General features: G+C 34.7%; 4 protein-coding genes and 1 pseudogene across 5 annotated transcripts; 3 read left to right on the top strand and 2 right to left on the bottom strand.

Annotated features, from left to right (window-relative positions):
• The first annotated feature begins 3 nt into the window (after window positions 1-3).
• On the top strand, window positions 4-4690 carry ATNUG2 (GTP-binding family protein). The gene is made up of 11 exons (XM_018122937.2): window positions 4-428; window positions 686-819; window positions 928-1057; window positions 1184-1344; window positions 1449-1550; window positions 1658-1762; window positions 2195-2323; window positions 2708-2848; window positions 3223-3323; window positions 3980-4037; window positions 4158-4690. The coding sequence occupies exons 1-11, from the start codon at window positions 194-196 to the stop codon at window positions 4515-4517; spliced, it is 1656 nt and encodes a 551-aa protein (XP_017978426.1). The 5' UTR covers window positions 4-193; the 3' UTR covers window positions 4518-4690.
• Window positions 4691-6555: 1865 nt separating this feature from the next.
• Window positions 6556-7275, bottom strand: LOC18595117 (non-specific lipid-transfer protein C, cotyledon-specific isoform-like). Its single transcript, XM_007022937.3, has 2 exons — window positions 6884-7275; window positions 6556-6778 (listed from the first exon to the last, which is right to left on the bottom strand). The coding sequence occupies exons 1-2, from the start codon at window positions 7219-7221 to the stop codon at window positions 6769-6771; spliced, it is 348 nt and encodes a 115-aa protein (XP_007022999.1). The 5' UTR covers window positions 7222-7275; the 3' UTR covers window positions 6556-6768.
• A 383-nt stretch (window positions 7276-7658) lies between these two features.
• Window positions 7659-8045, top strand: LOC18595116 (non-specific lipid-transfer protein C, cotyledon-specific isoform pseudogene; annotated as a pseudogene).
• Window positions 8046-8422: 377 nt separating this feature from the next.
• Window positions 8423-13280, bottom strand: LOC18595115 (NAD(P)-binding Rossmann-fold superfamily protein). The gene is made up of 6 exons (XM_007022935.3): window positions 12993-13280; window positions 11852-12004; window positions 11650-11743; window positions 11387-11469; window positions 9402-9555; window positions 8423-8939 (listed from the first exon to the last, which is right to left on the bottom strand). The coding sequence occupies exons 1-6, from the start codon at window positions 13143-13145 to the stop codon at window positions 8704-8706; spliced, it is 873 nt and encodes a 290-aa protein (XP_007022997.2). The 5' UTR covers window positions 13146-13280; the 3' UTR covers window positions 8423-8703.
• A 6583-nt stretch (window positions 13281-19863) lies between these two features.
• Window positions 19864-23561, top strand: LOC18595114 (putative WRKY transcription factor 14). 2 transcript variants are annotated; one of them, XM_018122599.2, is made up of 3 exons: window positions 19864-20831; window positions 21576-21716; window positions 22159-23561. In XM_018122599.2, the coding sequence occupies exons 1-3, from the start codon at window positions 20206-20208 to the stop codon at window positions 22730-22732; spliced, it is 1341 nt and encodes a 446-aa protein (XP_017978088.1). In that variant the 5' UTR covers window positions 19864-20205; the 3' UTR covers window positions 22733-23561. The 2 variants fall into 2 exon arrangements, with proteins under 2 accessions (XP_017978088.1, XP_007022995.2); XM_007022933.3 differs by having other exon boundaries at window positions 19864-20837.
• Window positions 23562-27939: the final 4378 nt, after the last annotated feature.

The following is a 27939-nucleotide window of genomic DNA, read 5'->3' as shown; positions in this document are numbered from 1 at the left end:
TTTCCATCATTTTCCTCAACACATTCTCTTTAACCAGCCGTTTGCTCTTCGTCTTTCATCTTCGTTCCTCACCACTACCGCCATACGCCACCGTCGCCAGCACTCTTGTCGGTTTTGGGTTGCTTTGTTTGTTTTGCTGTTTTTGTTTTGTTTTCCGAGGAATTTTTTTTATTTCAATAAAACCAGAAGAACAATGGCCAAGAAGAACAAGGAGAAGAAAGTGAACGTATCGGGTAAACCGAAGCACTCCCTAGACGTGAACCGAAGCGATGGCAAGAACAAAGATTCTAGAAGCGCCGCCACCGTCCGCCGCCTTAAGATGTACAACACGCGGCCCAAACGTGACAGTAAAGGGAAAATTTTGAGCCATGAGTTTCAGTCTAAAGAATTGCCCAACACCCGTATCCAGCCCGACCGCCGCTGGTTCGGTAAGCTTATAAAGATCATTTTTTAATTTAATTTGGACTCCATTTGATTGCTACCTTTCTTAATTGTTCTTTTATTTGTTTTCTAGTAGTTGGATGTAAAAGAAAATATTTTTTTAATAATTAAAACCAATTATAGTGAAAGAGCCTTGGTGAAGTTTTACTTCATTAATTGATTGGCCCGAGTTTTGTTTGTTGTCTGTTCTTTAATGTTGAATTGAAGTGAGCGACTTAGTGTCAGTATTCCTTTCTTTTCACAGGGAACACCCGAGTAGTGAATCAGAAAGAGCTAGAATTTTTCCGGGAAGAGCTTCAAAGCCGGATGTCAAGCAATTACAATGTCATTTTGAAGGAGAAGAAATTGCCCTTGTCTCTCTTAAAGGACCATTCAAAGGTAATGAATTCTTTGAAAGTGAATCTTTCTGGAATTTCTTTTCCTTTTTGAGTTCCAGGCATATTTCTAATTCTACTATGTTTGTTGATTGAATGTAAATCTATGAAGCAAGCCAGAGCTCATCTTCTGGACACACAGCCTTTTGAGGATGCATTTGGACCGAAGACAAAGAGGAAGCGTCCAAAGCTCCTAGCTGCAGATTACGAGTCTTTAGTTAAGAAAGCAGATGGTTCTCAAGGTAATATTATTATTGTTATTATTATTTTTACTTGGGGGTGTGGGGGGAGGTTCTTCTCCAGCTTCTCTTGGAACAACGAAAATTGAAGTTTATATTTGTGTTTCACAAGTTGTATTAACTCTGCAGATGTCTTCGAGCAGAAGTATGGTGCCTCTACTTCTGCAGAAGCAGGTGAGGCAGATGGATTCCGTGAACTGGTTCGACATACTATGTTTGAGAAGGGTCAAAGTAAACGTATATGGGGTGAACTCTACAAAGTAATAGATTCATCCGATGTTGTTGTCCAGGTCAGTGTCTCTTTATTTGCTTGCCTCCTACTTGAAGAGGAAACAATAGAAAAAGAAACAAGAAATTCCATGTCATATTTTCTTAATAATCTCCTGCATTACAGGTTTTGGATGCTAGGGACCCACAAGGTACAAGATGTCATCATTTAGAGAGGCATTTGAAAGAGCATTGCAAGCATAAACACATGATTCTTCTGTTAAACAAGGTTGGTTGCATTTTAATGTTGAAAATTTTTCTAAGACTGTTGTTATTGTTTTTTACTCATGATGTTTTCTTCAAAACTGCTAGTAAATACTTAATTTCTATTTTCAGTGTGATCTAGTTCCTGCTTGGGCTACAAAAGTGTGGCTTAGAGTTTTATCCAAGGAATATCCAACTCTAGCATTCCATGCAAGCATTAACAAGTCTTTTGGCAAGGTACCTCTAATTCATTTCATATTGTTGTTGGATTTAGAATGTCAAATGAAAAAAGTGATTATCCCTTCATCCCTTCTGACTGCCACAATCCTTTGGTTCCCATATTTACATGTTTATTGTAACTATGCTGTTATATGTAGCATTCACCTACCCCTCCAACTTGTGCCTGGCATTTCTTACATTAGAATGTCTTATTTTTTAATCAGAACATAAAATTCTCTTACCTCCCTGACCTCTTACAAATCTAATGATATTGTTTTTGGTGTTGGAAAGACACTTTGAGAAAAACCTTACTGTACTTTAAGTTTTGAAGAGCTACGGATATGCATTCAAAGCTTTTTTTTTGTATTTTTTGGTTGATTACTAGTATTATTTATGTTTAGATTTTTTTCTTCTGGAATTTTTAACAAAGTTTATTTCCATCGAATGTAGGGTTCTCTTTTATCAGTACTGAGACAATTTGCCCGCTTAAAAAGTGACAAGCAAGCAATTTCTGTTGGATTTATTGGGTATCCTAATGTTGGCAAGTCTTCAGTTATAAACACACTCCGCACAAAAAATGTAATGTTTTTGTTCACCTTTTTGCTTCTTTTATTTGATGCACTTGTACTCCATGGTTTTGTAATCCAGTATTTAGGTATTATTAATCTGTATCCATGTGTTCTTATTCATACGCTTAACTTTAGGGTCTTTAATATATTTTTAGAAATGTACCTGACATCTTATCGTCAATGCCCCTTTCTTAACTGTGATTAATCATTTTTTTTTTGTTTGTACTTAGAGAACTTTACTTTTGAAGGCATATGTGTTTTTTTTTTTTTTTTGGTACTCTTATAGAAGGATGGTGTAATGTGTGTGTAATGTAATTACTATATTCATGTAATTGATTCATATACGTTCAGTACTTTTTTTGCTTTTGAATTTGTTTACTTCTATTTTGAAAAGGTTTGCAAGGTTGCTCCGATCCCAGGGGAGACTAAGGTGTGGCAGTATATAACACTCACTAAAAGGATTTTCTTAATTGACTGCCCCGGGGTTGTTTATCAGAACAGTGACACAGAAACGGATATTGTGCTGAAGGGGGTGGTATGTTCTTTATGTAATTTTTTGTCCTCTATCAAGATTCAATGTGTTCTGGTGTGTTATTTACTTACACTGGATTCACTGTGGTTTGTCCCATGTGATATTCATGGTGAAAATGAATTTACTCACTGTTGACCTTAGGCTCAGGTTCATCTAAATGTTTTTATTCTAAATTTTAATGTTTATTTTACTTGTTCATTGTTATTAATAGATGAGTGAGCCAATGGCATTATCCATTATTATTGTTGGTTTCGCCTGCATACCAAAAGTCTTGAAACTTATTTTATGTTACAGCCTTTAATCTAATCATAATTTTTAATGTTTTTATTACTTGATTTTTTAGTCTAATCATAATATTGAACTCTTGATTTTTCTAGGTACGTGTCACAAACTTAGAGGATGCTGCTGAACATATTGGAGAAGTTTTAAAGCGTGTGAAGAAGGAGCACTTGGAAAGAGCATACAAGATAAAGGACTGGTGAGCTGCTTTATGGCTATAATTTGCATTTTGTCATCATGTTTTGGACTCTAAATTGAATTTGGGAGCATGTTGATGTTTGATTGATTGTTGTTGGTGAGTGTGATTTCCAAGTCCTTGCCTTTTCAATTATTAGAGTTGCAGCTTATGGTCAGGCTTTATTTATTAGACAGAGGAGCATTTATCCGACACCTCAATACCTTTTTGTCTTTTTATAAAAGCTTACTTGATGTTATATAGGTGTGAGAAAAGATCTTGATATGTATGTATTTTAGTTAGCTGGTTTGTTTACCCTTTTGTGTTCTTAATCATTTACCATTATTGAAGAGTCTTATAACTAATCTATGCAAAGAATTTCATAGATTCTTAAAATTGCTCCTTTTCTTGCTTGTTTCTATTATATTTTAATGTAGTATTTTAATCACATCTAGCAAAAAGAAATAAAGAATTGTTACTAGTTAACTATGTGCTTTTCCATTCTCCTTTTCTTCCTTTTATCTGGGATGCGTGTTCATGCCTTTTAACAGGAACATGGTCACCCTTGTGCCATTTGCATTTGGTGTTGTGCCCATTTACTACTCTTAAATCATATAAGCATATATAAGAATGAGAGAGTTGCAATTTATTAACTATATTTATTGTACTGCTGTTTTCAGGGTTGATGAAAATGACTTCTTAGTCCAGCTATGCCAATCAACCGGTAAACTTTTGAAGGTATGTGTTAACTTTGGTTTCAAGCCTCATTTAGTTTTTAACTGTATTATACAAAGAGAGTCAAAATTTAAGTTATAACATTTAAGCGAGTGTGTTCTTCTAAATGGCCTTTATGTCTAGGGTGGTGAACCTGATTTGATGACTGGAGCGAAGATGATTCTTCATGACTGGCAGAGAGGTAGAATACCCTTCTTTGTTGCTCCTCCTAGACAAGAAGCCGATGCCTCTTTAGAGGAACCCACCGTGCATGGAATAGACAAGGATGCTGTGGCTGATAATAATCAGGCTGATGCTGCTCTTAAAGCCATCGCAAATGTTATGTTGTTCCAGCAGCAAAAAAGTGTACCTGTTAAAACAGATCTCTTCAGTGAGAATGAGCTCGTTGGTGAGGCAGGCAACCAGCTCCCCACTACTGAGATGGCAGGTGAAGTTAGAGCATCAGACGATGAGGTTGGAGGTTCTAGCTCAGATGAACCATAAATTAAAAGGCTCTTTCTGTTTTTTTGTATTTATGCTTGTTTGTTGTAACTGGGATATTCTTTTTCCTTTTAATTTGAAAGATATTGTCAGAGTTGTATTAAATTTTGGTGTTTTAGTTATAATTCAGGAAAGGAAATTTTTAATTGTGGGCAATTTGTTTTATGCCCTTTCCATTTGATTTCTCCTTCTAAGATCCTGTGCTACTCCTATTTATTCATTTTCTATTATATTTAAATAATTTTTTAAATTTTGATCAAAAATATAAACAAATTCTTAAAGATTAAAAAAATTTTATAATTGATACGTCTCATGTCACTCGTCTTTTTCTACCAACTTGGTATATGAGTTGACAAGTTGATTCATCAGTTGTCATATATCTTGTGAGTATATCAGTTCATCAATATGCCATGCCTGTTGTAATGCATGTGATAACTTTTCTGAAACTTCTAATATTAAGTTCCAAAGGTTTAAAAGATGGATAAACCATGCTTTCATGGTTTGTAGCATTCCATCAGATAACCGTCCTCGACTAACTCTGGATTTGCTGTGGGATGGATGTCAGAGCACAAAGCTAAACCAAGTGCTAGAATTAAAGCCATAGAGGAAGATGTTATTGCTTGAGCTTCTCTCTAAGTCTCCAAATGATGAGCTCTTTTCCACATTTTGTTGCTTTTGCTGTTGAGACTTGAAGAGGGATTAACCCCCCATGCTAACCTTGGACTGCATCGTCTGTGAATCTGTCTTCCTATCATGCATGTTTTTCAATCAATTTTGGCAGAACCGCATGAAATCGAATCCAGAAAACGAGTACAACAAACTTATTCCCCCTATGTTTCAGCTCGAAAAGAAGACAATCCTTCAATCCCACAGCATCCAAGTAAAGACCTCTCGCAAGGAACTGAAAACCAACAGGTGTATTCATCTGGAATATTTCATTAGGTTGTTAGTTGTTAAAGAGTAATGTGCTGTAATTTACAGTTTCTAGACAGCAACTTAGCTTACAGCTACAGGTATGAACTCTACTTATATTAATAATATTTGTTGGTGGGGATGAGTTCAAGGCTACTTAATTAGCTGCCTAATCTTCACGTCTTCAGTTTCGTAGAAACTTTCAAAAGTTGCTGATGTAGAAGAGATAAATGAGCAGCCCCTTGCCCCTTACCTCCTTTGTTAGCTAACAGATTTTGGCTTCAGGATTTTATGCTGGAGGGTTGCTACAGATTGCAATACTGAGTTTTGGGTGCTAAACAGAAAGGTTGAGGCTGCTGATTTTGGGATTATGTAGGTTGTTTTTGGAGTTATGGTCTTGAGGGGAAAATGGTATAAGTTGGCCGTGGAGAGGTTTACATCGTTTTTAGTCTGTGAGGTATCTTTTGTTAGATTAAATCATAAAATTTAATGAGTCAAAACAAATAATACTTTACAAGTTGATATAAATCGTAATATTTGATATCAGAGTCAACTCTGAGGTTAGCGGGAAGGATATCATGATCCTAAAAATTTGAACGGTCTCTTTTATAAGACAAAATCATGAAATTTAATAGACCAAAACAGACGATGCATTATAAATATATATATATGAACCGTAACACTTTGCATGACTGCATGTGGCAGATGCACATGGGGAAGAGGTTATGTTTCATGCAGGAGTTAGTAGGATTTAGCAGCAATTCGGGTTGCTCTCTTTATTTAGTCACCAAGAGTCTTTAGCTTATTATTGTTTCTTAATTAGTTCATAGGAAACAAAACCTATCTTCATTTGTTACTTAGAGTAGAATAATTACTACAAGAGTTATCTCTGTTTTATTACAAATATTACTTTTTATAAGATTAGCTCATGGATATCATATCAAGAAAATTTAATTTAAGTAAAAATTAAGATGATGTTTAGTATTTTATAATATAATGTGATTTTAAGGAACGTAATTGTAAAAAATGTGATTATTGAATTTTTCATAATCAAAAGATAAATGTTACTAGTAACCATGAGCAGCTCTGCAAAGTGCAAGAAATGAAGATGAATTGGTGTATGGCAAAATGCAAGAAGTGAAATGATTCTGATTCCACTTAAACCAAGTAACCAACTTGTGGATACATGGTTAAGTCAAAGTCTGGGTCTGTAAAGACCGACAGAACCTTTGTCTTAACAATTTTAACCGTTTTATTTGAGCCAATAGTCAAACTCTAACCAGCTACGAACTGTCTAAGGGCGTTCTTCAAGGAGCATTGTCCCGACTAATCCATCACAACCTTAGTGAATCCTGCAAGGTGGAAAATCAAAATGACAAAAATGGTTAATCAGAGATATTATGTTTGTGCTATGATGATTGAGAAATGTTAAATTGAAAACTAGAATTTTTACTCACGTCTCGCAATTGGTGTTGATGGAGACAGGGAAACCAACGTTGATGTTGCAAGCTTGAGGAATCTTGCTCAAGAACTTGTCCTGAATTCCCAGTGACTTGGCGGCAGCCTTCAAGCATCTGCAGATGGCCTTCTTATCATCAACGGATTTCACAGTTTGAGCAAGCTGCTGCAGCCCAGTGCAGCATTCAGCGGAGGGCTTTGTAGCCTTGCCAGTTGCAAAGCCAACGCATGCAGCTGCCTTGGCATCCACAGTATTACATGGAACAGCTGCCTCCCCTTGGTTGGCAAGGAAGAAGAGGAATGAGAGTAGGAGCATGGAAAACAATAGGTTCTTCATGGTTGGTTTTCTGTCAACTTTGCTTGGTTAATGATGTTGAAAGCACTTAGAGTTGATGGAAATTGGGTTGGGGTTGATGGATTTAAATAGGGAAGAGCTATGTCATTTTCATGCTTTGGGGGACGAGAGTTTTGTGTTTCCCAATGAGATTGATGAAGCCAAGGTCAATTTATTTTTCCTACTTCTCAAGGCACGATTCTCCTGTTCCCGTAGTTAGACTCACGACAGAATTCAAGGCTTGATGCTCCGTTTTGTGCGCCCTTTAGGATCAGGCATGGGTGCTGATATTTGTAAAAGTACTTGCATGACATGACACATGTTTTCTGTCATAGATTGATCTGACTTTGATCAATCTCATTGGGAAACACAAACCTCTCGCTCCCCAAAGCATGAAAATGACATAGCTCTTCCCTATTTAAATCCATCAACTCAAGTGCTTTCAACATCATTAACTGAGCAAAGTTCACAGAAAACCAATCATGAAGAACCTGTTCTTTTCCATGCTCCTTCTTCTCTCATTCCTCTTCTTCCTTGCCAACCATGGGGAGGCAGCTGTTCCATGTAATACTGTGGATGCCAAGGCAGCTCAATGCGTTGGCTTTGCAACTGGCAAGGCTACAAAGCCCTCCGCTGAATGCTGCACCGGGCTGCAGCAGCTTGCTCAAACTGTAAAATCCGTCGATGATAAGAAGGCCATCTGCAGATACTTGAAGGCTGCCGCCAAGTCACTGGGAGTTCAGGACAAGTTCTTGAGCAATATTCCTTAAGCTTGCAACATCAACGTTGGTTTCCCTGTCTCCATCAACACCAATTGCGAGACGTGAGTAGTAATTCTAGTTTTCAATTTGACATTTCTCAATCATCATAGCGTAAACATGATATTTCTGATTAACCAATTTTTTTTATTTTGATTTTCAACCGTGCAGGATTCACTAAGTTCCGATGGATCAGTCGGGAGAATGATCGTTGAAGAACACCCTTAGGCAGTTGGTAGCTAGCTAGAATTTGACTATCGGCTCAAATAAAATGGTTAAAATTGTTAAGACAAAGTTACTGTTGGTCTTTACAGACCCAGACTTTGACTTAAAACCGTGTATTCACAAGTTGGTTACTTGGTTTTAGTGGAATCAGAATCAGTTCACTTCTTGCATTTTGCCGTGCACCAATTCATCTTAATTTCTTGCACTTCGCAAAGCTGCTCTTGTTTACTAGTAAAGACATTTACTTTTGTTTACAAAAAATGCAATCACTAAACCAGTAGTCTTAACAATTTCATTGTACATGACAAAGGGGTGAAAATGTAAAAAAAAAAAAAAAGCACCAAAAGCTATGATCAAAGTCTACTGATATCATCAAAGTAATGACTGAAACTTCAACAAAATCGAACAAGTTCAAAACACAATAAACCAATATGACAATGTAACAGTCATTAATACCAAATATGATCTCTTCATGTTGTGTATCAAGATGGAAATTTGTAAATCACCAAGGAATTTCCTGACCATCCCATGCAAAGAACTTGCCATTGTCCTGATGTTTTGTATTGTTAATGATGTTCAAGAGCTTTTGCACTGAGAACTCTTTGGTGAAAAGCTTGTCAGCACGAACATTTCTTTGGAATGGCCTAGACAGATCTGTATCCACTGTGCCTGGGTGCAAAAGAATGCATGCAATTGGGTCTTTCTTCCTTGCAAACTCAACTGAAATAGTTTTCGTCACTGCATGCATCAAGACAAACAGCATTATCTGGCACACGAATTCAACAAAACTAATTTGTCTATTCAGATTATTATCGAATCTGACTCAAGGCTTTGTCAATTCTCTTCTTTCTTTCAATTAAAAAAAATTCTTTGGATCTTTGTTGTTCTTTCCATCGCAAGCTTTACAGAAAGGGGAAAAGAAACATTTACACAGCCATTGCAAGGCCCCGCAAATTTGTCTAAAAGAGTATCATTATAGATATTGCATGAGAGCCCAAAAGAGTTCATAGTATTATAAATTCGTATTAAAAACAAAGAGGCAGGGGGAATACCGGGGGAAGGGTATACAAGTGTATGATATTCATGGTGAAAGCAGCAGGTAAAATGACCTTTCTTCCTATAGTTTGTCTATGTTCATTGTTGAAGCCTTGCCCCAAAGAATTTCATCCTACAAAGACGTGAGAGGGAAGAAAATCATACATTGATTAAGTGCAGCCTTTGAAGAACGATAGGAGTGCCAGCCCCCTAGTCGATTGTCTCCAATGGAACCAACTCTGGCACTTAAGTTGGCCACAACAGCAACATCCCTTTCAGTGCCAAAACCTCCTCCAGCTTTGAGGAGAGGCCACATATGCTGTCAGCAATATCACAAACAGGAATGTCTATTATATTGTCAATGAACTCACATTGAGACCAAAGGACAATGAAGAATTTAAGCAGCACATCCAAAACAAAATTCCAATAATTTATCGATTGCAACACAGTGCATTTGAAAACACTTTTGTAAGGAGCCACTTGCTTAAAAGGAAATCATCTAAGTTATAGTAACAGAGAAGGTGATGCACATGACTCTCTTCATGCTAGCAGTTAACAGTTTATCCACCATGAAATTATGATAAGCTACTATCCCCATTTTTGCTCAAAATATGAGCACCCCGGCTCACCAAACTTAACACTAAATTTCATTTAAATAACTGAACTTCAATGTATAGCTTTACACATGCTTAAATTTGCAATCTGGATCGAGCGATCATTCAGCTAGCATCTCTAAAAGAATTTGTTACAAATGAGAAAACTGGTGTCACAACTACAAACTGCCTTGTGGACCAAAAAATTCCCACACAACAAGCAAACATACCATTTTTTTTTTTTTTGCCTGTAGCCAGTTCTTGTCTCCCTCCTGTGCTCCTTTTATATATCTAAAACACACCCTTCCTTCTCTCTATATACTTTGATTCTCCTAACTTCAGGTTCCCTTTCTATCTCTAAAACTCATGCATATTCTCTCTGTAAAGAAAAAAAAAACACAGAATCTTTATAGATTAAAAACTTGAAACCTTAAGCCACACCATTTTCTTCCTCCACTAATGCCAAAAAAAAAAGAAAAGAAAGGAACATAATCAATCCATCTTAAATCCTTTAATCCACATAACAAAGAAGCCAATTAGTACAACTCTAGCACAAGCTGGATTAGAGGGAGAGAGACCTGGGAAATTAAGAACACTGGCAATAGGGATGCCAAAAGAAAGGTTTAATAGTGGGTTGGGTTGTTTTTATTAATTTCTTCCATAGAAAGGGGCAGCAACAACCAACCACTGAAAACAAGCAGAAGATGAAACTAAATAGTAAATAAATTACCTTCCTGATTCTCTAGCAAAACAAGACAGTGGAGTAAAGAACACAGAATAGAAAAACAAAAGAAAAATAACCATAAAGTAAACATTCTTATATCCTAGAGGAAGGACCAGGTACACCATCAATAACTGAAAATCCACCAAGGAAGACGAGAGTGATGACACCCAATACTTATGGCACGCCTCTCTATCATACAGGTATTGCCAAATTCCCAAGAGCATTGACCTTTCTATGGATCAAACCAAGCTGGAAAAAAAATGAAATTTTGAATACTGGCTTTCATATATAAGAGTTTTGAGAAGAAAGAAACCAAAGAAAAGTAAAAAAGAAATAAGAGACGAGACTCTCTTTTTAGTTTTTGGTTGATGTTATAGTCAGGACCATTTATCCTACAATAAGAGACTCTCCTTTTAGTTTTTGGTTGATTTTCTGTGTAGTTTTTCTCAGTGAACACTGAAAAAAAAGGCAACATTTAACACATGTTGCAAAGTTTCATAAAACAATTGTTACAAACCGAAGCTAGTGCTCAAAGGAAATTTAGTGATTAGTTTGGTGACCGCAGGTAAATTTTGCCCCTCAAAAAAAGTTTAAAAAATGGCAACCATTGCAATTCTGCCTAATAAAAAATCCAGCATTTTTAACATTATCAACAAAGAATGCTAACAAAATATTAGTTTGACTGCATATAGCTTCCTCATCCAAAGAAGTGAACTGGAGTTCTTGCAGAACATTCAGGGTCAATTGCGAGTTGAAAGTTTAAAGCAAATCTTTTATATAAAACAAAATAAAAGATACAAAAATAAAAGAAAATTAAAGCAAACTCAGCATACCTTGATCACTAAAATAGGACCAACAGCATTAACCTCATAAGCAAGCATTAAAGATGACTTGCATAATTTGCTCAATGTTGTTTCTGCACTGAAAGCAAGGGCGTTTATTCACCTGCCTAGGCAGCATATTGAAAAACGAGAGGAAAAAAGTAAGAGGAAAGAGAGTGTAGGGGAAGAATTTCAATTCCCTTTCAGTACAGATGCAAGATATTTATGCTGTTAAAACCTTGAAAACTTTCTTAAAGATAACATAAAGTTCATACCTGGTTGCAATACATTGGGTATTGAAAGAATGCCTGATGCATTAATGAGAAGGTTGAGAGAGCCATATCTTTCTGTTACGGACTTTGCTGACTCCTGAAGCATGATGAGTCAAAGGCCGGTCTTATTTTGATATATATATATATATATATATATATATAAGACAAAGGAATAGAGTGAAAGAAACAGAATCCGATAATTAACCTCTATAGTACTTTCAACAGTCAGATCCAATGGTAAAATATTAAGGCGTTCAGCAAACTGATTTTTTAATTCAAGAAGCCCTGTTGCCCCATTAGGATTACGGCAAGTGGCAATAACATGCCCTTTTTCATTCCTTTCCAGCAAGTGTTTAACCTGCATGGAGAAGTGCACAAGTCAAAATCATAGTGGAGGATCATTAAATTAAAATAGCATGCAAATTAATTAGACAAAAAGAATGAACGAAAACTTTCCAATCTCTTAATAGCCAATTATTCTGCTGTGGCTGGAGTAAAATTACCAAGCAAAACTCTTATGATCTCTTAACAGCAAACTACTATTCTACTGTGGCCATAAGTATTAGCACTGAACTGTTCATTACATAGCCATTCAAAAAAAAGGGTGTCCACTCACAATATTGAACAAGAACATGACATAGCAGAATGAGATACTAGGAACATGGATAGACTGACATCAAATTTTTTTCAACAGTTAACACCAAGACGCAGAGGGATGTGGACTGTAAGACAGTGCAGAACCGATACAAACAGCAGTTTTAGCATCTCCAATTGATCCAAAGTGTTTGAGATGAGAAATTACAAAAGGAATTCTTTTAAAAAAAACCACTAATATGAACAACAGAAAACCATTCTAGAGTAGAATTGTCCATGTAAAGAGAAAGTTATTCGGCTAGTGCCCATAAGTGAATAAAGTAGAGATTATTTCAGCAGCACTCGAAGTCTCGAACTTCACAAATGCACATGTAACTGGACATTGGGTCCTCTAAAGTAGACAGAAGCGCATCAGGTTCTGTATGACATACATAGCACTCAGAAGGCTAAACAAGCATAATCTTACCTAAAGTTTCAATGAGTTTCAATTCAAATAAAAACCATCAAAAGAAATCCAACCTTTTTTATAACTAAGTGAAACATTCCACGTTTTGGGGTGAATCTAGTTGAATACAAAAATAAAATTTGGAGCATGCAATTGTATTCTTACAAAAAAACCCAAGCTCTTTTCGTCTTAAACGGTAAATGAGAGAGAATAAACGTTCAAGAATTGGATGAGCTAGAGAGAGCAGCAGGAAGCAATGCATAAAAGGTAAAAGAAAAAGTAGTGAAAGGTGATGAGGAGGGCTCACAAATTCAAGGCCAATTCCTCGAGAAGCTCCCTGAACCATGGAAACCCCGCCTTCCCATTTCAGAGCAGAAGCGGAAGATGCAAATGATCTGAGTCTCAGTCTCATGGGATTCGCCATCAATGCTCGGTGTGTGTCAAGGAAAACCCTCACCATTTCTCGTGTTTCTTCAACAAACTAAACTGTCTCTCAAACTAGCAACAAGCATGGTGATAGAATGAATCCAGAAGATTTCTTCCGCTTGCTGAATGGTGGATGCTACACTTTCCACGTCGAAGCCGTGTTAATGGTTGCCTTTTGAATCAACCACCAGGCTACAGAGCTGAGCTAGCTAAAGCCTAAAGGACCCAACACCAGCCCCTCACTTTCACGGGACCTTTACAAAAAGGCCCAATAGTAGGCCAGCTAGGCAGCCATGCAGGCCCCTAGGAAAGCCTAGTACTCGAATTTTTTTTTTTTTTTATAGATATAAACCGGTTTAGAATACAAGTACCCGATATAATCCGAACAAAAACATAATTGAATTCGAGTATCGGGTATCAAATAATCAAATCCGTACTTTACCCAAATTTAAGATGAACAGTAAACTCCTTACTCGAACTCATTCCAAACTCAAATATAAGATATCCGACTCTACATAACAGGGCTACATAGCTCTAGATACCGAAAATAACATGTTAGGTTTTTCAATTTGATTTGTCTAATCTCTAATTTCTCAATGTCATTTGCTATAACTACTTGTTAGGCTTAGCATTGAAAATGTTAGGGTTGGGCCTGGCTGGACTCAAACTTACCTTCGAAAATATCAGGCTTGAGCCCACCATGGACATCCCTACTTGTTAGTTAATTAGGTTAAAACTTGGTACTAATTTTTTAAATTAATAAAAAGAAATTTCACAAAAAAGAAAGCAAATTCCACTTTATCCCATGATATCTTTTTTTCTCAATTAACACCTTATAAATCTTTTTTTCTTTTCAATTAAGTACCTTATGAATAACTTCTGCTTTCAAAAGAATTAAACTGTTAATTTCACTAACATTATCGAAATACCCTCAATTCATAGGAACCCAAAAAAGCATGTGTAGGCTCCTTTATGCAAGCCTTATCGAAACGTCTGATTTTGTACCAGGTAAGTACTGCACTATACTACCAACTGGATAGTTTTTGTACACTTTTAACATGAAGTAAATCTTGTCTTTGCCTTTTAAATAAAATTAAAACATCAATTCAAAATTAATTTATATGTTTATATATAAAGTTATTTTTTTGTAATTTTATTAAATAAATTAAACAACTACAACTTATCCCTTTATTGAAACATAGACAATAAGCTTTTTCATTGGAGAAGGCAAGTTGCAAGATGCTGACAGGAACCCAGAAATTGTTGCCCAAAAGACTGTTCATCAACCTGTCAAATCCTGTTTACATCTTATGCCACATTGATATCCATCGATCCCAAAAGAAAAAAAAAAAAAAAAAGGCCTGTTTATTTATTTATTTATTCATGATTAAAAACCAAACTTGATGCAATCTCCTATGGGACAATGAGGATAGAAAGGGATAAAGAGACTATGGTCTTCTTTTTCTCTACTTGAAAAGCACTTAAAGGAGAGAGGAGGGCATGGGATCTCGAAATCAATCAAACCCCCTTCACAAATTTGAAGTCAAAAAATATATTTTCTAAGCTTCTTGTCATTGGAAGTAAAGTCATTTATGTCACATGGGAAGCCCACACAATCCAATAAGAGCTTAATTATCCAAAACCTTAATTTAATCACTAATTAAAAACTTTGCATGATTTGATATTTTGCAGTTCCCAAAGCATGCTACATTTTACCTTTTAGTACTCTCATGTTCTCAAGGGTGATGATCAAATATTTTCCTCTCTAAGATTGGGGAATATAATTAATTTTACTTTGGGAAGAAGCTCCATTGATCTATTCCTTGATACAAATGAAATGCAACATTAATTCTACATCTCATGCTACAAGGTCCATACCCTATATACACTACACTTTCCATAGCTAGTTCACCCTACTCAATAGGGCACTGTGGTTGGTGGTGAGGAGCACCAACCCCACCCATATGAGCCCTTCCAAATTTCCTGCAAACTATGCTACTTGCTGAAGTCACTCACAAGCCATGTTGAAGTCAATTTTTGATTCATTGATATCGTGTAAAATCTAAACACTGGCAGTATTAATGTTAACTTAGCTTTACTTGACTACTCCGTCATCAGATCGGGTCGGACGGATTCGTTCTCTCCTTCACTAAGCATGCACCAATCTTAAGAGTTTAGCAAGAGTAATCAAAGAGAAATTTTAGATAACTTATTCAAATCAAAGTTATGGAACCGCGTTTTGACCTTGTTAGCCTAGTTTATACTTTATATTATTTGCAAGAAGAACACACATACACACACAAACAGGTGGCAATACGATTAATCTAAACGGTCGACATAAACATGTCTAGACGGCAGTTTGATGGGTGCAAGACCGGTGAGGTTGCCGGTGGACGGTGACGTCAAGAGGCGTCAGAGGCTTAGGCAAGTGTCTCGCGTGCAGCTCAACATACAACCCAACAACGACTGACCGTAAGACATCTAATTCTGATTAATTTATTTGGAATAAAAAAATAATTAAGCATTCGTCAGCGTCGAAGAAGCTGGCTTGGCCATTTTCATGACTAGTTTAATCCAATAAAATAAAATAAAATAAAAAAAGGGTGATTAAATTATGGGGTTGCTTCACATGGCAGGAGATGGAGGCGATGGCTGTGGGGAAAGACAAAAAACCCTGTTATAGTGTTTTTTTATATATAGTCTTGCTCAGAGAGAGAATCCCAGTTTTAATTTGTTCTCTTATGGGCAGTGTGTCTGTGTGTGATAGGGTTGTCATGCAGGAACGTGGGGCAAGTGTTGTCCCTAACCCAATCAATGATCCCCCCAAAAAAACTAAACTAGGGTTCTTGTTTTATGAGGATGGACCACCAAGAAAATCCCACTGGCTGACTGATCAATTCTTTTTCAATCCTCTCCCTCTAAACCTGGTTTTGTACTTCCCCATGAAAGAGACAAAAACTTTGTATAAGCCCACCACATTGAGAGGGCAACATGATTAGTTCTGGGTCTATGTATATCTCTGCATGCATTAACTTCCTTTAATTAAATTCCCAGCTTCATGTGGAAATCAATGCCTATGGACATAAATAATAAGCAATGGTTGACAGACTTATTAAGAAAGGAGTTTTCCGTCAATAAAATCTCATGTCAATGTTTAATTGATTAACGGTAATTAATTATAAAGAACTTTTGCTTGAAAAGTAATAAGTGGTGGAGGAAGAACTAACTAGTTCTAGTCCTAGGTCGACCTGTCTAGTCTTGATGGTCAAGAAATTAGGAAGAATTGAAGCTATTACTGTTATAAACTTAACACAAGGATCGTTTATTTCTTATCTCTTATCAAAAACTAATAAAGGGTAGATGGTTGGTAAACACTTGTCTTTTGAAGGTGTCCAAAGCCAAAGGCTAAAGCCAAAAAATAGGGTAGACACAGAGAGAGAAAGAATGGTTGTGTGCTACAGTAGATTCTGAAAATGTCTCATCAAACATAAGGGGTCGGTGATACCCTGATATGATCACTGGCCCATTGAAAACTTCAATCCTATCAAATACTAAACAAAAACCCCAAGCCTCTCTCCCTCTCCCTCCCTTCCCGTCCACCACTACAGTCCAACATCCACGTATTTCCTATTTGTAAAGCATATATGTTTTGTATTATTAAAGGATCTTAAGGTCCCTTTGTTAAGCATTCATGGAGAACGTTTCAACCCAAAGGCAAAAGGCCGAAACACCACCCCAAATAAGTTCTCAAAAGACATGTCAAAATGTCTAATCCAACATGACTCTTAACTAAGGTCCCATATTTAAGCACGACGGTTCAATATCTTTGAACATGTCACATCCCTACACCCCACTCTAAACCCTACTTTTTAGACCAAACCCAAAGCCAAAAGCATGCTAAACATTTGACCCTTTTAATCTAAACCCTTTCAAACTCTAGAAAACAACAAAAGAAAACCTTCATTAAGTCTAAGCTCTCAAAACTAATCTTTGTCCTTTATACATCCCGACATAGTTTATTTGCCTCAATCTTACCTTTTTAAAGCTTGATTAATTATCATTCTTCATCTCAAAAAGTAGCCTCCTTTTGAATCTTGGGTACATTAAAAAACGATTAGAGATATTATTAGACTTAATAATATGGCTCTAGATCTCTTTACTTTGTACATCGTAGAAAGTGGCTGCAATAACAGTTTTTAGTGGGAAAGAAAGTGGATTCTGGAAATCATCTCAAAGATAAAACATGAAGTTCATCATAAACCACAACAAAGGCCAATGCAATGTCCTCAAAGTCAATCCCATTTTGACTTTGAATGAATTTCATTGCAACTCTTTTATATGTGTACGTTTGTGTGCATACGTGTGTGTATCTGTGCGCATGTGTCTGTATGTGAAAATAATTTTTATTTTAAAAAAAGAATAGCAGTTAATTACTCTTCATTGTTTCTAAAGAGGTAAATTAATTTTCTTTACTTCCATTTAATTAAAAACTAACCATCTCAAGAGGGTTTTAATTATTGGCATTAAAGAGGTCAGGAAGTTATCATTAATCAAAATTTAAAGAGAAAAACTTAGAGGTAAGAAGCCATTTTTTATGTCATTATTAGTAGGTAATATTATAATTTTCATTGTTTACAGGTCATTAAGTCTCATCATACATGGGTTTAATCTGATCATTTTAAATTCATGTTAATTTTGTGTAATTTACTTTTTTTTTTATCAATGCATTTATTTCTTGTACCAAATATATTATACTTGTAATTTTTATTCGATAAAAAAAATCTTATTTATTTCAATTAATTTGGGGATTTCCAATAATATAAACAAAAGGGTGTTAGTCAAATTTTGTGAGTAAGTCCAAGTTTTTGTATTCCATGATCTCTTCTTTGTTCATGAATTCATTTTCCTTCATTTTCTTTTGTGTGTTATAATTTTCTACAAAACCAAACAAAAACTTGGGAAATTCTACTTTAGGAAATATCTTTGTAACATGTATAATTGACAGCTAATAATTCATTGAAGTGGCAAAATTTAAGCCTAATAAAACTGATGACAACATATTTTGTGAATCAAACCCTAAAATATTCATTATATAAAACTCTAATAAACATTAATCACAGGTTTTTTCCCCTAAACACATCCTTATTTTCTTGGATTCACTCCCAAAATCAGTGGAGACAAAAAATTCTCTAATCAGTTCCTTCCTTCCCAATATAATTCCTTGTTCTAGCAATTTTCCTTTTTTTTTAATTCTGAATTTTAAAACCCTAAAATCAAGGGTGATAACTAATATTTATAGGTCTCTGATCCCTTCTCTTGTGCTCATACTTATAAAATATGAATCATGCTTGTCTTAAAGAACAAAAACAATACAATATGCTTTCATTCTTTTGGATTCAAGTTTTTTCAAGAATTCAACACATGGATATGCAAAGGTATTTTTTTATCACTTTTTCTTTTATTTTCTTTGAATTCTTAATTTATTAAATCCTTTTTTCTGTTCAATTAGTTGGTTTTTATTATCGCTCTTTTTCGACATTTTATATTGCTTTTTCTTCCTTTTTATTACAATTAGATCGTCTTTTTTTATTGTTATAATTATTATTATTATTGAACTGCGAACTATTTTTCTCTTTTGCTAAAGTTGGTTTAAGAAAACCTAATTTTACTTTATTTCTTTTCTGGTACAGTTTTTATAATTATTCTTTTATCATTTTAATTGTTATTTGTAGTGCATTTTTGTTTCTTTTCCAACATTATGATAGTTATTCAATCTATCCCTGCCTACAAAACATATATATTTCATGATTTAGTTTAATTTGTACTCTAAAAATAGTTTAAATTGATTTAATTTTTATTTATGTGACACGTACATACATATATATAAATTAAAATATTAAAATAAACAATATATATTAAAAATTATATTTGATACATTATTAATGTATAAATTTTATACATTATTGTCATCTCGTTACATGTATTTTTAAAATAATATTTTATAATTAAGTAATAATATATAAATATTATATAAAATTGATCGTATATCAAATATAAATTTTATTTATTATTCGTGACGTGTCGTAGTAGACACAACAAATAATTGAGAGAGGGTTAATAATACGTAGTGTGCATTTTCCAAGCTGGTTGAAAAATATACCACAAACAATTTTACAAAGTGCTAGAATCACATTGAGAGGCTCTCATCAAACGAAACGCGCCGGTTCCTCCCCTAAAAGAAACGACTCGATTAAGCCCCGAAACGTTTCCCCGAAAAATGCGGCTACTTGCCGCCTCTTTACTTTCCCATCACTTGCTCTTGCGAGAAAAAAACTATACTTTTTCCCTCTTACAACCCCTTTTTTTTTTTTAATTTTTACCCTATTTTTCATTAAAAAAAAGAATAAAAGAAAATAAACAAAACAAGAGTTGTATAAATTTGACCCATTTAGGCTTAAGAATAAATAAAGAAATAAATTCCCTCAGCACGACAGCTTAGTAATTTTATTGTTTATTAATTTGTTAAGAACTTTTTTTCCTTCTCATTTTGTTTGTCTATAATTAATTTTTATAATAAATTAAATTATATAAATTTATAATTTAACATTGTACTGTATGTATTTGGTCAATAAAAGACAAATAAAATATGACAGAAGGAATATCATTTTTGAGGTTTAAATTTTTTTTTATTTTTGTTTTGGTGGGTTATCTTCTTTTAACTTGTGTTTGCGTATAGAGAAAGAGCAGTTTGTATGAAAAGTCAGCGACTCTCTCTCTCTCTCTCTCTCTCTCCGAGAAAACCATTCCTTCTTTTGTTTGTTATTGAGAGGAAAGAACATTGGGTTTGTTTTCCAAACCTTCAACTTGAAAGCAAGCAGAAACCCTGTTTCTTTGCTTCCTTTCTTGTTAATAACCCAAACCCATCTCCATTGTTACCTTGTTGTTGATCATCGAAAGGTTTTTGCATGTGTGTTTACGTCTGTTTTGGTGCAAAGCAAAAGGACAGAGCAGAGAGTGCTCTAGATATGGATAGGGAGGGTGGAAAATGAAAGAATCAGCTGTTTCTTACATGTGTTTGTTTGCGTTAGTATAGCATGTGCAGTGTCTTCGGGCTGCAGATGGAGAATTATCAAGGTGATTTAAACGATATAGTTCGGGCAAGTGGTGGTCCGATGGGGTGTGGCTCTGGTCATGGTGCCTCAGATGTTCCTGCTTCGAGCTGGCAGCAATTCCCATCCGCCTCCGATCCATTGAATTTTGCATCGTCAGCCATGGAAGTTGATAGAGTGAAGGCCTTCGGTGACCCTTTCTCCACCATGAGAGATCCACTTCTTCATGAGCTTAACGTGGCTGCTGCTGCTGGTTCAAGCTACTTCAGCAGCCCTACTTCAACTGTTGACGACACTTCCAACTTTCCTGGTGCAAGTAACATGGCTGGTCATGACAAGATTTTCGAGGATGACATGAGAACTAGTACTCCCTGCAACATCTTTTCTCGGATTCAGATCTCTCCTAGCTCTAGTAAGCTAGCCGTGTCCCCCTGTGATTCGCCGCCGCTGATGGCTGCTGCTGGTGGTGTTGGTGTTTCCCCAAGGGGAATTAAGGCTCCTGCTGTGCTCCCAAGCGAAATGATTAATGCCAACAGCTCCAAAGGTTGCTTGATCGATAACACCGGCCCACTGCAGATCTCATCTCCGCGGAATCTGGGTATCAAGAGAAGGTTAGGGTAATACCATTTTTTAATTCTCTAACTCTTTAACTCTATCCTCTACTTCGTTAATTAACTAAACTCCATAAAAAAAAAAAAAAGAAAAGAAGGGTCAGGAACCTACTCTTCTAGTATTCAATTTTCCAGGGTTTTACTATATTTTATTGGTCTTTTTGGCTTTGATTTAACAACCATGATGCGCATGAATTTAGGGGAAGGGGGGGATTTCTTTCATGAAATCATGTAGAGAGGATGTGAGGGAATTAGGGTTTATTGGCATTAATTACTATTATTATATGCATAATAAGAATCTGAATTGTATGTATGGGAAAGTAGAGATATTGGTCTATGATTTTCCAGGGTGAGTTTTGCTCATGGTGAAGTTTTAAAATAAAGTTAGAAAAAAACATAAAAGTCCTGACAGGCATAAACCTGAAAAGGTATAGCTTAATTCTTAGCTTTCATGTAGTTATCTCAAGTTACTTTTCTTCCCTAACCAACCTGAAAATGGTACCTATGATGTTCATTGCTCTTGTCTTTAGATTATTGTACTATCGCTTTCACCTTCTTTAAGGGAAAATATCCAAAATATATATGTCTCGTGTTCCTTCCTAAAAGTTGAACTCAAACAAATATGCTTGCTCTCCCAAGAGATAATTTACTAGGAATTTTGGTATCAAGCTCTTCAGTAATGAAGTCATCTCCCCCTTCTTCTTGTTTAAGATTTAACATCAGTTGTTCAACATGATTATGCAGAAAGAGCCAGGCGAAGAAGGTGGTTTGTATTCCAGCACCAGCAGCTGCCAACAGCAGGTCTAGTGGGGAAGTAGTTCCCTCGGATCTGTGGGCATGGAGGAAGTATGGGCAGAAACCCATCAAAGGTTCTCCTTATCCAAGGTATATATATACTACTAGTACTAGTAAAACATTACTAGTTTGTTATGGTTATCATTCTTTGATTAGAGGATGAGTACCCGAAAGTTGCTAACTGGCTTAAGAAAACTAAAGCTGCATTTCCTATTGATCTGCTGTCTTTCTGACAAGCTGCAGACACCATGTTTCTTAATTTGTTACAGTGTTCGCATTGAATTACACTCAAGCCAGAGAAGTTTCCTTTTGTTAAAAACCTGAATACTCGAAATAAAGCACACTTCATCATTGTCACAAAGACATGCTTGTCGCCTAATGCTTGGGATAAGCAAAACATAATGTCAAATGATAAAACAAAGTTCTTCTTCTTTGCTTTACTTGTTAGTAGTATTGAATTTATATGCATTTTCGGCTTTCAATCTCGTGGCTTGCACTGATTGAAATAATTGATTCTTGTAATCTTGTCCAGGGGCTACTACAGATGCAGCAGTTCCAAAGGCTGCTCTGCAAGGAAGCAAGTAGAGCGCAGCCGAACTGATCCCAATATGCTGGTTATAACGTATACATCTGAGCACAACCATCCATGGCCAACCCAAAGAAATGCTCTTGCCGGGTCAACAAGGTCTCAGCCATCCAAAAACAATGCTTCTTCTTCCAAGAGCTCACCAAGTTCGCAGCCCCTAAGTTCATTAAACCCCAAGGATGAGCTCAAAGAGAGCAGCAGTGATGCTTTATCTCCAGCGGTTGCTGCTAGCTCAACTGCAAGTGCATCAGTTAAAGAAGAGTTTGAGGACATTGAGAAGCAGCTGGATATAGATGATGCTGAATTTGGCGAAGGGATGCCTCAAACATACAGGCCTGCACTGCCAGACTCCCAGGCGCAATCTGAGGATTTCTTTGCTGATTTGGATGAGATAGAGGCTGACCCTCTAAATCTATTGTTTCCACAAGGATTCACTGAAGAAGAGCAGAAGGAAAACAAAGCCATGGATCCATTTAGTCTGTTTGATTGGTCGTCAGGGGACAACAACGCTTCCTTTTGAGAAGCCAAAAAAGGGGTTTATAGCAAGACCTTGAATTCAAAGCAACAAGCAACAAAGTTTCACACTAAAACATACATAGAGACTGTTTCTAAGTTAGGTTTGGGATGCAAATGGATGCAAGGTCCTGCTATAAACCCTTCTTAAAATTCTCTGGTTTGGAAATTTGCATGTGGGGAGGTAGAGATTTTCGATCTCTGCCTACCTTTCTACTACAACCTTTTGTTTATTTTCTTGTTATTTACCAGAATAGTCAGAAGATTAGGAAGGAAAAGAGAGTAAAAGACAGTGCCGCTGGATTGGGAGCAGACCCCATGGAGTCCCACATTCCTTTTGGAATATTGGTGGATGGGACAGAAAGCTGAGGAACAGAAGGTTTCAACAGTTAAAACAAGTACGTCCATCAGACATGACTGGAAAACTCAGTGAGCAGATTGATTTAGGATGGGACTTGCCCTTTCATCTTTTCAAGTGGAAAAAATTATTTAAGCTTCACCTCTGTCCATGTGGGCATGGGCAAAGGCAATTCCATTCTTATAAAGCCCAAAAAAAAAACAAAACCCCCCATGATTTCATTGCTTTGATGTGAAGAAATAAATGGGGAAAGATGACAAAAAGACTATAGTGGTGAAAAAATCATTAGAAAAGCTTGACTTTTCTTGTCAATCTTCTCTTCTCTAGGAATGTGCCAAGGAAAGAGAGAGAGAGAGAGATTTATACTTACACAAGCTTTGGGTTCCTCAGCTTTCTGTTTCTTTTATTATCCATCCAACTTTGTGTCTAATTTTATATTGGAGTATTTAATTATATCAACATTTATTTAATTATGAAATCTCTTTTCTCTTTCAATTACTAATTATATAACACATTAAATACAGTTCAAGTTGATCTGACATAAAAACAGGTAAATATGAAGCATGTGTCCAGTTTGTGAAACCCACATGCATTTAATGAAATATATATTCACAAGTCCTTCATTCATAAATAGAATATTGTAAGTGAATGTTACCCTATTGACCCATTGAATTCACTCCATTCATTTTTTTGGGAAATGAAGATGCACTGTTCAGTTTCTTCCCTTTGGGGATCTTACACCATAGGGAGAATCTTAAACTACCACCATCATTAATATATAGCAAGACTATTCTAGTACAAGACAAAAACTCAATTCAAATAACTACAAAGGGTTAATTAGTTATCAATATCATATTCTGTTGATGTTGAACATTAATTTTTACAATGTTATAAGCTAAATCATTTTCCATTAAAGTAGTTATTGAGGGAACAATTCCAACATATTTAGCTCTTCTAGTGCCTACTGAAACTAGTGAGCCAGCATTTTTAGCTATGAAGGTTGTCAATATCAGATGAAAGATGAATTTGTTGCAGTCGACATCAAAGAGAGATTGCCTAGATATTTAGTTCAGATTCAATACTTGATAATCTTGTATCCAAAGGTCACTCACAATTTTATGTTAGATAATTTATTTGATGCATATATATAGTATATAATATTAGAATATGTTATAAAAATGATAAAAAAAAAAAAAAGATCAAGTGCAGTCTTAGTTTGGCCCTCCCAACACCAAATGTCAAGATTTGCCACTGGGATAATAGTTTCTCCACTAAAATGCAGATAAACTCTTGGAAACTATATCTCCAGGATGTATATAATACTTAAAAAAGAATAGAGAATCAAAAACTGTATTTTTGTGATTCTCTTGAATATATTTGAGCTAAATTAAAAAAAAAATAGTATGTAAGATGAAAAATGAGAATATTTAAAAATGATTGATTGCTTTTAAAAAATATTTATAGGTCTCAACCGGTGTTTTAATAAAACCATTTACGAATAAATATATCTTTTTAAGAAATTATAATCTTTAAAAAAAATTCATTGCGAACATTTCGTTTCACAAATTTGTTCTTGAGAGTTTACTTAATTAACCTATGTTTTTCAAAAATTAGCTACTCAAAATGGATTAATCCATCACTTTCATTTATATTTGGCAGAATTAAACTCAAAATAATTACTTAGTTAATAAGAATGTTAGGGATGCAATGTAATAAAGTAGTAGCAAACCTTGCTGTTTACACATGTCAAAAGCTGCTTCATGACTTTGGGAAACTTGATGCCTCTCTTGGTAATGCAAGCAACTTTTTACTCAATTTATTATTGTGAAATAGTGGCTTCAAGTTCTGTCAAATCCATCACTTTAATGAAAAATTTCATACCCTTTTTATTTTTTTTTCAATTGAAGTCACTTCATTGGAGGGAAAAGAACAGTCCAAAGTTCTCCCATAGTGATTGAGAATGAGATAGTGTGGGTTTTCTTTTCTTCTTCTTCTTTTTTATTTTATTTATAATTTTCTCCCAATATTCTTGATTCATGACATGATAGTCATAATGTATCACAAGAAGCAAATGGGGGGCATTGGGGGTTTATGGCTGGCACTGTTCTCATGATTTTGAAAAGAAAGAGATGGGATTAGTTGTTGGCATGCACAAAGCCCCTCTTCACCCACTTGCCCTCTCTTAGATTCGTGATTACCATATGCTTTGCTTTGAGCTATCTTATCTCCAAACTTCATTTCCTTAAAACACTATGCACATGTTAAATCATTTCATCCTTTCATACTTATACATTTTTGGGTCAAATTTTCATTATGTTATACTGATTTCCTACCTACCATTAATCTAACAATATGTTAATACTATTTGAACTTTTCCAACGTAATTAAAATTCTTTTGAATAATTTTGATAGTGCTTATTGTACAACTTTACGATTGTAAAGACATAGACGATAATTTAAAAAAAAATCAATTGAACAAGTTAAAACACATAACAGAGATAATAAAATCAAAAAAATAATAAATAAATTGAACATATTTCACACACGAATTACTTAAATTATAATTAGTATAGAGATGGAAAAGCATTATTTTAAGATGATTATAATATGTGATATAGTTAACAAAAATTTTTTAAGAAAAATAATTAGAGCATGTATACATGTTTATGTGTGAAAGAATAATAATGATTAATTAATAATTATAATGTACCAATTTGTTTGTCCACGTCATGAGTAAGCAATTATAGAATCCAAGAATTAATTAATTGAAAGGCTAATCTTAATCGTGATCTCAACCTTGACATAAAAAAAAAATTAGTTGTTTGACAGAAACAAAATATTATCAAATCTGCCTTAGCACTACCATTCTTTCTCTCTCTCTTTTAATTTAATTTACTTTAATTTAGTTTATTATTATGTTAGAAAGAAAAAAGTCTAAATCCGTACTAATCCAACAAAAATTAATTAATTAATTTGATGGAATGCTTCTTGTTTTGTTGGGAACAATAAAGTTGTTCCTCGTGTCATTATTATTTTATTAGAAAATTGGAGGTCTTAATCATCATGATGATACCCTCTTTCCCCCCTCTTTCTTTTTAATTTTAATTATTATTATTCCTCTTGTTGTCCCCAAAACAACTTTTTAATCATTTCTTGAGATTTTAAGTTTTTTTTTATCGTTTAAATGAATTCATTCTAAGTTTTTTTCTTGATGTAAAATTAGGTTTATGTTCAAATTCGATAGATCGAAAATAAATTTATTAACATCTTATTAAGAGATTATTTGAATACCTTACAATATGAATCAAAATAAAAAAAATTATTTAATATTGAAAATCAAACTTTAATTATATCAAAAACCATAAAATTACTAACGCCGATTTTAGATTCAAATCGAATTCGGAAAAAGGTATAAGATGTCATCAACATCGACCTCGACACCAAATAAAAAGCAATTAATAAATTATTAAAACAAAAATTTATTTAAAAACCAATTAATTTGATTGTTGTTTTGGTGAGGATCATGTAAAATCCAATTCAAAAAATTTTGAGATAAATCCATTTTGTTGAAATTTGGAGCTCAAGGTGGGACCAAGAAGCATTGGGTCGGTCGTATCAATCTCTGTGATTATGCTTCATTTCCCTGGCTGTTGGCCACCAATTTTAACTCATCCACTTCACTTGCCTTTGGATTTTAGCACATGCAATAAATATGTAAATTATTTTTTAAATTTTTTTTTAAAAATTAAGATAAAATTTTAAGATTTCATTTCTTATTAAACACTTTCTTTTGCATCATTAGTATTAATTCTATGTGCATAACTACTAAAATATTCCCTGACAATATATTGAATTCTAGTAACGTAACTATAACAGTTTAAAGACAACATTATTCCATCGTTCTTTGACAGATGAAGCATATCTTGAATTACATTGAGATTGTAAAGTATATATCGAATTTTAAACTTGTCGTTCTCACGTATTTATAAGGAGACAAATTTAAAATCGAAAATGGGTTAATAAAAATTGAGATTTATTAGATTACGGGTATTTTTTTTTTATTTGATTGTACATGTTAAAGATTGGTGTTCAAAACAATGGGAATTTAATTAGATGCAAGGGTTAAATCATTTAAAAGTAAATAGTGAGTAATTGGGGGAAAAAAAGAAAGGGGAAAGAATCATATATGAGTTGATTTGCATTTGCCATCTCTTTCATGGTCGGGCTTATTCTGTAAACCTCATGAGGAATGGGGGTTGGAGTTTTGTGCCTGGACTTGGAGCTTAGCTCAAGCTAGTCATTTTCTTAGCCTCACTTTCTGATCTTTAGAAGTAGGAAATGAAGCTAAGAATTCTAGAGTTGGTTGGGTGATTGATCATATCAACATCCTATACAGGGTGAAACTTTTTTGAAGGAATACAGCAGAAAAAGGACAAAAAAAAATGGGGGTCCTGACAACACTAGCAATTCATCAATAGTTGATGAGTGTCCTAACAACATGATCCAGTCAAGGTTTCATTTTTATGAAATTATGTTATCATGTTATAATAATTTATTATGATAAATTTTACTATAGTATTAATTCGTAGTGATATTATTAGCCCGTAATCAATTTTATGAAAACTTATTGCGGTGAAATTTATTATAATATTAATTTTGTAGTGACATTATTAATCTGTAATAAATTTTATAAAATTTTTGATGCAGAAGATATCTCCGAATTAAAAAAAAATTCAAATTATAATCCGTTTTTAAAATATTCATTTGAAAAGGCAGTCCTATAAATGATTAATTGAGCATAGCTCTAGCTAGTCATTTTCTTAGCCTCACTTTTGTGATCCTCTAGGATTAAGAAA

Source organism: Theobroma cacao, chromosome 6 (assembly GCF_053813885.1).
Source record: "Theobroma cacao isolate CCN51 chromosome 6, ASM5381388v1, whole genome shotgun sequence".
NCBI classification, from domain to species: Eukaryota; Viridiplantae; Streptophyta; class Magnoliopsida; order Malvales; family Malvaceae; genus Theobroma; species Theobroma cacao.
This window is presented reverse-complemented; position numbering and strand designations above follow the sequence as displayed.